Raw genomic sequence first — 14,395 nt, 5'->3', positions numbered from 1 at the left:
CTCCAGTGGACCGAATTCTGCTACCTGTGTGAGTGTCATTAACTCTAGAATTCAGAGCCGATATCCTTAGTGAAGTGAGGATTTGCCACATGATAGGGGAGGCTTGGAGGGGCTTTACTTACAAAAGATTGAGAAGCACTGATTTAAAGGATCTGATGCTAACGTCTCATGCCAGATAACACAGCACAACTTCAGAGGTCTTATGAAGAGCATACCTCGATCGGCCAGATCTGTTTTTGCGGCACAAGAAGGACACAATATTAGGCAGGTGGTTTTAATGTTATGGCGGATCCATGTATACAATATCGTGTAAAATATAGCGGTTTAAATGATGGCCTCAGGTTCTTAATGTTATTTAACAACACTAGGTGCACTTTTTACTGTTTGGCTTAATTATATGCAGTTGCAGAAGAGTAACAATTTACTATAATCACACTATATGGTCTCGCCCAGAAGAGGACGAGTTCCCTTTCTAGTTCCTCTCAAAGTTTCCTCCTCATATTGTGTCAGGGAATTCATCATTGTCACTATTTCCTCTGACTTTGCCCAAGAGGAATCTACATCCATATTTCTGCAAAGCTGTGTTGTGTCTATAGCAAAAACAAACAAAAACCTATACAAATAATAATAATAAAAAAATGTACTGAAATACAGATAGTTTCAAAGATATTTTATTGTATAGCATCCTGGCAAAAACCTCAAAACTTAATAGTGCATAATTAATACATCAATCATTTAACATAAGTTTACAAAGTAACATTCTAAATGCCAAAAATGCACATGTGCTCCTTTATAAATTATTCCAAACAGATGAAAATACAAAATGAATAAAACCACAGTAAAATACCCCACTATGTGCAATTATTAGAGAGGACAATACCAAATGTTTCCAAAGCACTGTGCTTGGCTTTACAGAATCTCTACTTTCAGGATTTAGAGCATGAAACAGGATGGAGGGCTAAAGGCGCACCAGTAACAAAGATCAGGAAAAAAGCCTCTAAGATTCACAGATCATGAACAGTAGCTCAGATATAGGCAGGTATAGGCACAAACTATACTATAGAAAGTTTAGAGCTTTCTAAAGAATGAGCAAAAATAAGAATTTTTGGTTAAATGACAACGCTATACCACCACCACCATAACTCTGTTACAGATCTCTTTACTTGATCTTTTCAAGCACTTTGCAGTTATTGCTCCACATATTGTGTAGATTGTGTAGAAGGGTGGAGAGGAAGAATAAGAATAAGAAAGCGTATCCAAACACAGTGGTAGAATTTCTTCCCCAAGTTTATAGCCCTAATGGTGATAATCTAGACACTACTAACACGACTGATTGTGTCATAGTCACACGAGATCTCTTCTTTGTTAAAGATAGTCTTTGGAGCTGCATCACTAGAGCTGGTGGGATTGGCGTGGAAACTCACTGCTGCGTGAGTCAGATCTTCAGCAGGTTCCTCTGCTGACTGCTGAGCAGCACTGACTGAGCAAGCAGAGAGACCTGTGGGTAACTGAGCTGTAGAGTCGTGATCAGGTGCGACTGTGGGAAGTTGAGCAGAAGAATAAAGAGTAGAATCACAGGGGCTTTTGGGTAACTCGTTGGAATAAACAGCTCGGGAAGGATCAGAAGGGATTGTGGGTAGTTGAGCAGTAGAGTAAACGGTGAAAATTTTAGCACCCGATGTAGAAAGTCGTCTCGTATCTTTAACCTCCTCGAACTTACAGGCAGAAAGCACAGAGAAACAGAAACAAAATAATGTAAATGTTTATGACATTTGTCGTTTTTTAAAAACACATACAACCACTGGTGAAGACAAATACCTCGTGGTTGTTTCCTGAGTCTTGAACAGAACACTTAGAACCAGTAGAAGCTTTACCTGCTGAAATAAGTACTCAGAAATGATTATTACTGTTGTTATTATTAGTTTGGGATTTTATTATATTATAATTAACAGTATAATATTTAAATACAGGTCTGATTACAAACCTCTCTGACATGATTAAATATCAAGTAGTGTAGTAAATATGTTTTTTAGAGACAATGTAAAGAAAGTTAATCTTCATTCACATGAAATTTAATATGATAAAGATTTTATCATGTGTTGGTCAGCTGGGACAGAATCACTGTGTCACTGTTCCTCCTACTGAGCATGTAATTGACTAATATATAAGGTTAACAGAAGGCACACACACACACACACACACACACGTTACCACGTTGCACAATAACATTTAAAAATAGGTCTTAAAACAATTATGACATGATTAAATAAAATAGCAAGTAGTGCAGTAAATATCTTTTGCAGACAAAGTCAATGAAACAGACTGGGTGGAGTCATGAATCACGTGTTCATTCATTCGTTTACCTTCATAAATGCTTTTTTGGAAGTTTGGATATGCAAAACTGTAACCTGAGTGGAGGATTGAATGCTGGATACTGGAACTGTGAGGCAGCAACGCTACCCCTGTCCCACCGTACCGCCCGAACCAAACCAGTCACGTGAAATTTAACATATTAAACATTTTATCATGTGTTGTGTGTATGGGTACCTTTCACTTTGCTTCTCTTTTGCAGAATAACAATGAGGAATATGATTGCAATCAAAAGCAGAAGCAGAATTACAGACAGAGTGGCCACTTTGGACGTTGGAAATCCTGGAAGAGAAACAAACAGGCAGTCACTTTAACCTACATGCTGTAGAAATGTAGGTCTAGAAATTGTCCTGGGTATATTTGACATTTTAAATATAGTTTGGAAGTAAATGTAAAATATCTCAGCCAATCAAAAGGAAAAAATCTTAAACGATGATCTCACTATTTGAAAGATTTTCTGAATGAAAACGTAAAGAGTAAAAATATACTAAAATGAAGTATGAAGTAAGATTACCTGGAACTTTATGTTTTCAATGTCTACTAATGATACTAGATCTTTGGGCAGATAACAAGAAGGCAGTGCTGAGAGACTCACTTTCCTTCACCTACACTTCCAATTGTTTATCCTCAAATTTATATGAGCTCTACACATCCCAGTGTCCTCTACAGAGAGCTATCTGATCTTCAGCCTAATCTCTTCAGTGAGAATCTTCCTGAATTTCCACTTGTTCTTAGTTGTCTCTTGTATTTAGGGGGTTTTGTGTGTATTTTGTATCATACTTGCTATTATCCTTTTCTTTTGAAGGACCTGGTCCTTCATTGGAGGCTCCTCCATCTAAGAAAACAGTCATCAAGCAGTGATTCGTGTCTTTTTATCATGAGATCTGTTTTTTCTCCATTAAACTGTATCTGTAATGTATGAAGATCAGGTAAGACTTATATGCAGACCTTATTGTGTAGAAATTAATAATTGTGATAGTCATACAAATTGGTTTTTGGTTTTCAAAAGTTAATTTAAATATAAAATGTTAAAATGCACAAAAATGTGTAAAAAAAAATGTATTTTGTATCATACTTGCACTTGATAAGGACTCCTCCTCCTGAATATCCTGTTACTTCCTTGGAGGCTCCTCCATCTAACAAAACACCAAACATCCATCTGAGCAAAACCTTCCTTCATGTAACACTGCTGCTGTTAGTGAGGATTATTCTGAAGTGCATTTCTTTACCTGAGATCAGACAGAGGGTGAAGATGAGGAGGATCTTCATCCTGAGTTCACACTCCCAGATCTCCACACCAACTCCACTTCAGAAAGATATTAAAGCTCCTGTCATGTTACACACTGTTACTGTCTCTGTCCCGCTCTGTGAATGTGCCGTGTGTCTTCATCTGTGTTTAAACCAGAATGCAATGCAGTAATAACTTCCTATTTTGCCTTCATTATAAAGAGCTGTACAGCCAGTTTGTGTGTGAAATATGTAGAACTACCTCAGCGCAATTCAAAGCTGTAAAATTTCTGACATAAAAATGAGCCTCTGCTGAGTTACAGTGTATAAACCATCATATGAAGTTGTGAGAGGGTTTAATATTAACATTCTGCATCTGAGCATCTTTCTCCATGGGGGTTATTTCTCCTCTCAGTGCTCCAGTATTAACTTTACTGCGGATATTTATTACTCCATGTCAGTGTGTACTGCTCTACTGCCAGGAGGCCTCTACTGCCCTCTACAGCACAAGGTGTGTAACAGAGGGAGAAAGATACAGTTTAAAGTGAACACCACAGTAATTTATCAGAAGAAATAAACATCATCCTAGTGTAATTTTTAAACACACAGGGAGAAGAAGAGTTTGTCTCTGCAGTAAAGTTGCTCAGCATTTCGTATCTGCCTGAAATTCAGTAACAAGGTCCATCTGCTTGTTGAAAATCTTTTATTTTATTTTATTTTTTTACTGTGCCCGAGTTCTGAATCCTCACTGAATAATATTCTGGTGAATATTAAACACTGAAATTTACTATTGCTGTGACTTTCAGTGTTCGTTTGATGCCAATCCAACTTCAGAGTTATATACATCAATAATAATAATAGAGTAAAGAGCTGGAGAACAGCAGATATGAGAGTACAGAGCAGTATCAGTGAGCGTGATCATTAAAAAAGAGCGTATAGAGAAACTTCCACATATGAGTGCACTTCAGTTTGCTGAGCACTGAGCACTGAGACATGCTTCATTTCCCTCTAACATCAGTGTCTACACATTGCTTGTGAGAAGTTTTGGCACATGTTCACAGGGGAAAGTAGTTAATGCATGCTCAAAAGGTCACTAGAGGTCAGAGGTCAGAGGTCATAGACTAATCTGAGATTCCTTGAATTGTCAGAATCATGCACACATCAATATATGTTACATGAAAAAGGAAGATTTTCTGAAGAGGGATAGAATAAAAATTAGATAGTAATAAAAAAAATAGAGTAAAAACTAATACATTATCACTTCTAATAATATTATATGAAGAAGTCACGGCAACACGAAATAATACACATTTCTACCTTCCAACCAAAGTGGCAGGCTGTATGTTGTAATTATATAAAATAAAAGCAGGCCCAATGTGTGCTGTCACTGTGAACGGAATCCTGGTCAGCATCTGGTAAGCGTCTGGTCAGCGTCTGAGTCTCACATGTTAGCGCTGCCCTCCTCAGTCTGGCCCACATGAATACAGGAACACATAGAGGTGAAGGGAAAATTGTGCAGAAACATCTTCAGGAAGCACAAAACCAGCAGGATCAGCCATTCAACCAGTGACTGTGACTGATCTTTAACATTTCCTGCAGGACTCTTGCTACCTGACAGAGCTCCATCACATACCAACTGACACATTTGGGCTGTTGAAATGTGAACAAACATGAACTGCTCTTATCACCCTTACAGAAGGAAACACCTGCTTCCAGCATAAAACCAGATCAGGTAATTCCAATTATAAACCCTAGGTCTGTTATATCATGCAAATTAGCTAAGTAGAATAAGAATAAGGCATCTTCACTATACACAGTCATTGCAGAAAATACTGCTTTTGAGGAAAGGGGAACGGGGGAGGATGAAGAGGAAGAGGAAGAAGGAGAAGAACAGATATCTGAACAAAACAGTAGAGTTCCAGTGCCACATGACTGAAGTCCTAATGATGCTAAACTAAATAGATGAAGTAACATCACTGCTGTGGAAGTCGGACCTTCAGCAGATTTCTCAGCCGAGAGACGTGTGGGAAACTGAGCTGTGGAGTGGATGTCCTGATCGTTGAGCAGTAGAATAAACAGCAGAATCACAGGGGCTTGTGGGTAACTCTGTTTGAATAAACAGGTTGAGGATCAGAGAGGACTGTGGGTAGTTGAGCAGTAGAGTAAACTGAAGAAGATCCAGTGTCTGAGGCAGAAAGTCGTCTGGTGTCTTTAATCTCCTCGTACTCACAAACATCAAGAGGAACCTGAGAGATAAACAGAAAGCAAAAAAATAAAGGTTTTCAATTTTTTTCAAAAAACTAAGACATAAGTTTTGGTCTTGGCGATGGGGCAGGAGGGATAGATCAAAGCACTTTCTCAATAAATAAATAAATAAATAAATCCAAGCCTGCCTGAATTAACCCACATCATGTACTGTGTATGACACAGAAAGCTACAATGTGTTATGGTCTGATGAGACCAAAGTATATCTTTTTGGGCATAATTTAAAAGACATGTTCGGTGCATAAACAAGACAGCTTCTCACCCAAGGAACACTATGCCCACAGTGAAGCATGATGGTGGCAGCATCATGCTGTAGGCCTGCTTCTCTTCAGTTGGGACTGGGGCTCTAGTCAGGATAGAGTGAATCATGGAGCACAATAATGAACCAAAGCACAAATCCAACTCAACAAACGAGTAGCTTCAGAAGAAGAAGATAAACATTTTAGAGTGGTTCAGTCAGAGCCCAGATCAAAATCCTATCAAAACCCTGTGAAATTATTTGAAAAGGGCTGTGCACAGTTAGACCCCCTTGCAATGTGATAGATATGGAACATTTTTACAAGGAAGAGTGGGGAAAAATCCCCCAAAAACTGATAAATATCGCAAACTCTGTCATTAATCATTTGTTTATTCAGGAACTCATCTTCATTAACTTCATCACTGCAGTGCATCAAACATACCCTCCCACCAACATGTTCATGTTAAATATTTGATCATGTGGTGTGTGTGTGTGTGTGTGTGTGTGTGTGTGTGTGTGTATACCTTGCTTACTGCATCTCTTTCGTAGAGTCAAAATGAGGAATATGATTCCAATCAGAAGCAGCAGCAGAATTACAGACACAGTGATCACAGTGGAAGCTGGAAATCCTGGAAGAGAAACAAACAGACAGTCACTTTAACCTACATGCTGATCATTCATAAGGGATCAGATTCATCAAAGTCATGTAGTTAGACTCTGGGGGTGATGAGGATCTGAGCAGAATCACCTGCTCGAGGAGAAGCTGGAGTAGGCCAAGATGATGATGGTGATGATGATGATGATGATGATGATGATGGTGGTGGTAGTGATGATGGTGGTGGAGGTGGTGATGATAGTGATGATGGTGGTGGTGGTGGTGGTGGTGATGATAGTGATGATGGTGGTGGTGATGATGGTGACAATGATGATGATAATGATCGTGGTGGTGATGATGGTGGTGATGATGACGATGATGATGGTGGTGGTGGTGATGATGATGATGGTAGTGATGATGATGATGATGATGATGATGGTGGTGGTGATGGTGGTGGTGGTGATGATGACGATGATGATGGTGGTGGTGATGATGATGATGATGGTGGTGATGATGATCGTGGTGGTGATGATGATGGTGTTGGTGATGATGATGATGGTGGTGGTGATGGTGATGATGATGATGATGATGATGATGATGGTGGTGGTAGTGATGATGGTGGTGGAGGTGGTGATGATAGTGATGATGGTGGTGGTGGTGGTGGTGGAGGTGGTGATGATAGTGATGATGGTGGTGGTGGTGGTGGTGGTGATGATAGTGATGATGGTGGTGGTGATGATGGTGACAATGATGATGATAATGATCGTGGTGGTGATGATGGTGGTGGTGGTGGTGATGATGACGATGATGATGGTGGTGGTGGTGATGATGATGATGGTAGTGATGATGATGATGATGATGATGATGGTGGTGGTGATGGTGGTGGTGGTGATGATGACGATGATGATGGTGGTGGTGATGATGATGATGATGGTGGTGATGATGATCGTGGTGGTGGTGATGATGATGGTGTTGGTGATGATGATGATGGTGGTGGTGATGGTGGTGGTGGTGATGATGACGATGATGATGGTGGTGGTGGTGATGATGATGATGGTAGTGATGATGATGATGATGATGATGATGGTGGTGGTGATGGTGGTGGTGGTGATGATGACGATGATGATGGTGGTGGTGATGATCGTGGTGGTGGTGATGATGGTGTTGGTGATGATGATGATGGTGGTGTTGGTGATGATGATGGTGGTAGTGATGATGGTGGTGGAGGTGGTGATGATAGTGATGATGGTGGTGGTGGTGGTGGTGGAGGTGGTGATGATAGTGATGATGGTGGTGGTGGTGGTGGTGGTGATGATAGTGATGATGGTGGTGGTGATGATGGTGACAATGATGATGATAATGATCGTGGTGGTGATGATGGTGGTGGTGGTGGTGATGACGATGATGATGGTGGTGGTGGTGATGATGATGATGGTAGTGATGATGATGATGATGATGATGGTGGTGGTGATGGTGGTGGTGGTGATGATGACGATGATGATGGTGGTGGTGATGATGATGATGATGGTGGTGATGATGATGGTGGTGGTGATGGTGATGATGATGATGATGATGATGATGATGGTGGTGGTAGTGATGATGGTGGTGGAGGTGGTGATGATAGTGATGATGGTGGTGGTGGTGGTGGTGGAGGTGGTGATGATAGTGATGATGGTGGTGGTGGTGGTGGTGGTGATGATAGTGATGATGGTGGTGGTGATGATGGTGACAATGATGATGATAATGATCGTGGTGGTGATGATGGTGGTGGTGGTGGTGATGATGACGATGATGATGGTGGTGGTGGTGATGATGATGATGGTAGTGATGATGATGATGATGATGATGATGATGGTGGTGGTGATGGTGGTGGTGGTGATGATGACGATGATGATGGTGGTGGTGATGATGATGATGATGGTGGTGATGATGATCGTGGTGGTGGTGATGATGATGGTGTTGGTGATGATGATGATGGTGGTGGTGATGGTGGTGGTGGTGATGATGACGATGATGATGGTGGTGGTGGTGATGATGATGATGGTAGTGATGATGATGATGATGATGATGATGGTGGTGGTGATGGTGGTGGTGGTGATGATGACGATGATGATGGTGGTGGTGATGATCGTGGTGGTGGTGATGATGATGGTGTTGGTGATGATGATGATGGTGATGTTGGTGATGATGATGATGGTGGTAGTGATGATGGTGGTGGAGGTGGTGATGATAGTGATGATGGTGGTGGTGGTGGTGGTGGAGGTGGTGATGATAGTGATGATGGTGGTGGTGGTGGTGGTGGTGATGATAGTGATGATGGTGGTGGTGATGATGGTGACAATGATGATGATAATGATCGTGGTGGTGATGATGGTGGTGGTGGTGGTGATGATGACGATGATGATGGTGGTGGTGGTGATGATGATGATGGTAGTGATGATAATGATGATGATGATGATGGTGGTGGTGATGGTGGTGGTGGTGATGATGACGATGATGATGGTGGTGGTGATGATGATGATGATGGTGGTGATGATGATCGTGGTGGTGGTGATGATGATGGTGTTGGTGATGATGATGATGGTGGTGGTGATGGTGATGATGATGATGGTGGTAGTGATGATGGTGGTGGAGGTGGTGATGATAGTGATGATGGTGGTGGTGGTGGTGGTGGAGGTGGTGATGATAGTGATGATGGTGGTGGTGGTGGTGGTGGTGATGATAGTGATGATGGTGGTGGTGATGATGGTGACAATGATGATGATAATGATCGTGGTGGTGATGATGGTGGTGGTGGTGGTGATGATGACGATGATGATGGTGGTGGTGGTGATGATGATGATGGTAGTGATGATGATGATGATGATGGTGGTGGTGGTGATGGTGGTGGTGGTGATGATGACGATGATGATGGTGGTGGTGATGATGATGATGATGGTGGTGATGATGATCGTGGTGGTGGTGATGATGATGGTGTTGGTGATGATGATGATGGTGGTGGTGATGGTGGTGGTGGTGATGATGACGATGATGATGGTGGTGGTGGTGATGATGATGATGGTAGTGATGATGATGATGATGATGATGATGGTGGTGGTGATGGTGGTGGTGGTGATGATGACGATGATGATGGTGGTGGTGATGATGATGATGATGGTGGTGATGATGATCGTGGTGGTGGTGATGATGATGGTGTTGGTGATGATGATGATGGTGGTGTTGGTGATGATGACGATGATGATGGTGATGGTGATGCTGACGATGATGATGATGATGGTGGTGGTGATGATGATGACGATGATGACGGTGATGGTGATGGTGACAATGATGATGGTGGTGGTGGTGATGATGATGACGATGATGATAGTGATGATGATGATGGTGGTGGTGGTGATGTTGAAGGTGGTGATGATGATAGTGATAATGATGATGGTGATGGTGATGATGATGATGATGATGATGATGGTGGTGATGATGATGGTGGTGGTGGTGATGATGATGGTAGTGATGATGATGATGATGATGATGATGGTGGTGGTGATGGTGGTGGTGGTGATGATGACGATGATGATGGTGGTGGTGATGATGATGATGATGGTGGTGATGATGATCGTGGTGGTGGTGATGATGATGGTGTTGGTGATGATGATGATGGTGGTGGTGATGGTGATGATGATGATGATGATGATGATGGTGGTAGTGATGATGGTGGTGGAGGTGGTGATGATAGTGATGATGGTGGTGGTGGTGGTGGTGGAGGTGGTGATGATAGTGATGATGGTGGTGGTGGTGGTGGTGGTGGTGATAGTGATGATGGTGGTGGTGATGATGGTGACAATGATGATGATAATGATCGTGGTGGTGATGATGGTGGTGGTGGTGGTGATGATGACGATGATGATGGTGGTGGTGGTGATGATGATGATGGTAGTGATGATGATGATGATGATGATGATGGTGGTGGTGATGGTGGTGGTGGTGATGATGACGATGATGATGGTGGTGGTGATGATGATGATGATGGTGGTGATGATGATCGTGGTGGTGGTGATGATGATGGTGTTGGTGATGATGATGATGGTGGTGGTGATGGTGGTGGTGGTGATGACGATGATGATGGTGGTGGTGGTGATGATGATGATGGTAGTGATGATGATGATGATGGTGGTGGTGATGGTGGTGGTGGTGATGATCGTGGTGGTGGTGATGATGATGGTGTTGGTGATGATGATGATGGTGGTGTTGGTGATGATGACGATGATGATGGTGATGGTGATGCTGACGATGATGATGATGATGGTGGTGGTGATGATGATGACGGTTGTGTGGGTTTGGAGGTTGAACCTGGGACACGTAGATCTAAAGTAGTGAAAATTTGGAGTGAATCTAGTAAATGACAGAGCAGCACAGATTCAAAACAATACTGTATACAATTTGTGTGGAACGATTTGTGTCAGAAATACTGATAGCTGTTTATATACGTGGATCAAAGCAGTGAAAAGTTTAGTTAGATAATAAATGACTAACTGCCAATAATATCACAGGCTAGTGTAGGTTAGGATGTGCACTGATTCTATGCTACACACAAAGCCTCTGGATCGTCAGAATAGTTAATGCAGTGTGTCTCCATGTCTCTACAAACTCACCAGTAACTGTCAGGTTGATCTGTGTGAAATAAACCATGTATCCATGATCAGATGTCCAGGCTGCTTCAGCTCCACACCAGTATTCACCAGAGTCCTGCTCAGTTACATTTCTAATACTCACATTCAACATTTGTGTTTTTCTGTCATTGTACAGGGAGAATTTCCCCTCCTTTACATCTTTTCTGCTTTCTTTAACAGATTCTTTATCAGAACAAGCAGAATCTTGCAGGCTCATCTTGCAGAGAAACTTGGGGTCACTCCTGCGGGATTCTGGGTATTTACAGCTGACAGTCAAATCTCCTCCTACATGGACAGTCTTACTGATGGACTGCTCATAGGACAGATCTGCAAATCACAACCAATCAGATCAGTTTATATGTGTACTGGTCTGGGAAAACCCTTCACATGGTGAATTTTGATAGTTTATACTATTTTTGAAAGTTTGGAGAAGTACAGATATTCCTGAACTGAAATATGTTTCTAACTTTCGTATCGTTCTCAATCGGGTGGTCTGGTGTTACAGTAGATAATATTCACAGCTCCAGGGTCATGGGTTCAGGTTACTGTCTGTGTGGAGTTTTACATCTTCTCCCTGTGTGTGATTGGCTATGCTAAATTACCCCTAGCTGGGAATTCTCCTGCATTGTGCACAGTGTTCCTGGGATAGGATCTGGATCCATGTGACCCTGACCAGGATAAAGTGCTTACTGAAGATGGATGGATGGATGGATTAATGGATGAAGGTTTCTCAGACACAAATAAAGTTACATCATTTTAAAGTCTGGTTACCCCCAACGATGAAAAGAGGGGAAAATGCATTTAAACATGTGATTCTGACTGTAGTGTTTTGACAGTCTGCATATGTTTACAAACTGATTGTGCTTATTTCTATTTCATTATAGCAAACCCTTTTCTTCTTTAATCTTTTTTTTTTAACCGGAATTCAGCCACAGCACAATCTGACCAGGTTTCCCACACCACCACACATAAATGGTAACATAATCCTGTCATAAACTTCAGTCAGTATAGTAATTACAGGGATATTATTATTCTGTTCTAGGAGAGCTGTAAAATTTTATATCAGAATAGCAGTATAAACTTAGCAAAAAACTATTCAGAAATAACAGCTGAGTCCTAACGTTACAGTTGGCAGTTTAGCTTTACCTTTAGCTCTGATCAACATTTAATGACTTATATTTAATGTAACACAATAAATTTATACATAAATATGATCACAATATTTCTTCTGCTAAACACATAATTAAAGCTCCTCATTTTCTCCTTATATTCAGTGTCACTACAGTGTAGATCTGTATTTCATCAGATACAACAACAGCACACGCATATGTTCCAGTGTCCTCCGTAATCAGCTCTCTGATAAACACACTGAAGAATCCTGAACAGGGAATCTGCCATCATGTGACCATTCACTGTTTAGTTTTGTTGTTATTGGATTAAAACACCACTGATGTGTTCCCATCTTACAGAAAGATTTGGGTTTGTCTTTATATTCATCCTCATATCTGCACTTGATGTTGATTCCTCCCATTGCATATGCACTCACTTCTCTAGAGACCGAACCCCCTGTTAAAAGGAAGTTCAATCCTGCTCAACTAATTAAAACTGAAAGCAGCTACTAAAAATGATACTTGAGTTCAAGCTAAAAAAATTTTAAAAATCAAGTCTTCACAGTTAAATTACATTTACATTTATTCATTTAGCAGCCGTTTCTATCCAAAAGGGACTTACAGATGAGGAAATACAAGCAAAGCAATATATCAAGCGGAGAACAAAACAAGTAGTGTTACCATATAAGATCTTTTAATTGAGTTCTTGAAAAGCAAAGTGCATAGAGTAGAGGTGTAAGTGCCAGAGTATTTTTTATTTTCATTTTTTTAAGGATAATGTGGGGTTGGCGTTTTAGGGGTTAGTTAGGTGTCCATGGAAGAGGTGGGACTTTAGCTGTTTTTTGATGATAGTGACAGATTCTGCGGTCCGGATTGAGGTTGGAAGTTTATTCCACCACTGAGGGAAAGTTAGTGTGAAGGTTCTGGAAAGGGACCTTGAGCCACACTGAGTAGGCACTACCAAGCGTCGGTCGTTAACCGATCGGAGATTGCGTGAGGGAATGTAAGCCTTCAGAATAGGGTTAAGGTGGATGCTGTTACAGACAAGGTCTTGTACATGTGCATCAAGGCCTTGAATTTGATACGGGTGGTTACAGGAAGCCAGTGGAGGGAGATGAAGAGGGGTGTGACATGGGTCCTTTTGCTCTGGTTGAAGACGAGGCGCGCTGCTGCATTCTGAATCATCTGAAAGGGTTTGATGGAGCTGGCTGGGAGGCCTGAGAGTAGTGCATTGCAATAGTCCAGTTTTGATATGACAAAAGCCTGGACTAGTAGTTGTGTAGCCTGTTCGGTGAGATAGGGTCTGATTTCCTTGATGTTGTACAGAATGAATCCACAGGACTGTGCAGTTGTTGAAATATGGTCTGTAAAGGTCAAGCCGTCATCAAGAGTCACTCAATGGTTCCTGGCTGTCCTGGTTGGCTTGAGTGTGGTTGAGCCGAGCTGTACAGTGAGGTTGTGGTTGATTGAGGGGCAGGCTGGGATGACGAGAAGCTCAGATTTTGCCAAGTTGAGCTTAAGGTGATATTCCCTCATCCAAACCGAGATGTCTGTCAGGCAAGCAGTGATTCGTACAGAAACAGATGGATCATCAGGCTGGAAGGACAAATACAGCTGGCTGTCATCAGCACAGCAATGATTTGAGAAGCCATGAGACTCAATCAACTGCCCTTGAGATGTAGTATAAATAGAAAAGAGCAGTGGACACAGAACTGACCCCTGAGGAACTCCAGTTGTGAGTTGCTGAGTTTCAGAAACACCTCCCCTCCACAATACCTTGAAGGATCTGTCTGAGAGATAGATTTTTCTTTTTCCGACATGATGTCTCACTCGCAACTTCATATCTTTAAATACAACTCACTTTATATAAGCTGAGTTAGAGTTAAGGGAAAGGTTCGAGTTTGTACTTTCCGTATGTCTTCATTTC

At 41.6% G+C, this 14,395-nt stretch overlaps 2 protein-coding genes across 2 annotated transcripts; both read right to left on the bottom strand.

The window, feature by feature from the left end:
- Positions 1-675: 675 nt before the first annotated feature.
- Positions 676-3,480, bottom strand: LOC128614457 (uncharacterized). The gene is made up of 5 exons (XM_053635748.1): positions 3,446-3,480; positions 3,151-3,205; positions 2,548-2,652; positions 1,819-1,877; positions 676-1,715 (listed from the first exon to the last, which is right to left on the bottom strand). Exons 2-5 carry the CDS (start codon positions 3,203-3,205, stop codon positions 1,311-1,313), a joined length of 624 nt encoding a protein of 207 aa, XP_053491723.1. The 5' UTR covers positions 3,446-3,480; the 3' UTR covers positions 676-1,310.
- An 803-nt stretch (positions 3,481-4,283) lies between these two features.
- LOC128615129 (uncharacterized) lies at positions 4,284-12,890 on the bottom strand. Its single transcript, XM_053636987.1, has 6 exons — positions 12,827-12,890; positions 11,494-11,686; positions 6,849-11,054; positions 6,625-6,729; positions 6,125-6,208; positions 4,284-5,843 (listed from the first exon to the last, which is right to left on the bottom strand). The coding sequence occupies exons 1-4, from the start codon at positions 12,888-12,890 to the stop codon at positions 6,630-6,632; spliced, it is 4,563 nt and encodes a 1,520-aa protein (XP_053492962.1). The 3' UTR covers positions 4,284-5,843; positions 6,125-6,208; positions 6,625-6,629.
- Positions 12,891-14,395: the final 1,505 nt, after the last annotated feature.

The sequence above is a fragment of the Ictalurus furcatus genome, chromosome 11 (assembly GCF_023375685.1).
Source record: "Ictalurus furcatus strain D&B chromosome 11, Billie_1.0, whole genome shotgun sequence".
Lineage (NCBI taxonomy): Eukaryota > Metazoa > Chordata > Actinopteri > Siluriformes > Ictaluridae > Ictalurus > Ictalurus furcatus.
This window is presented reverse-complemented; position numbering and strand designations above follow the sequence as displayed.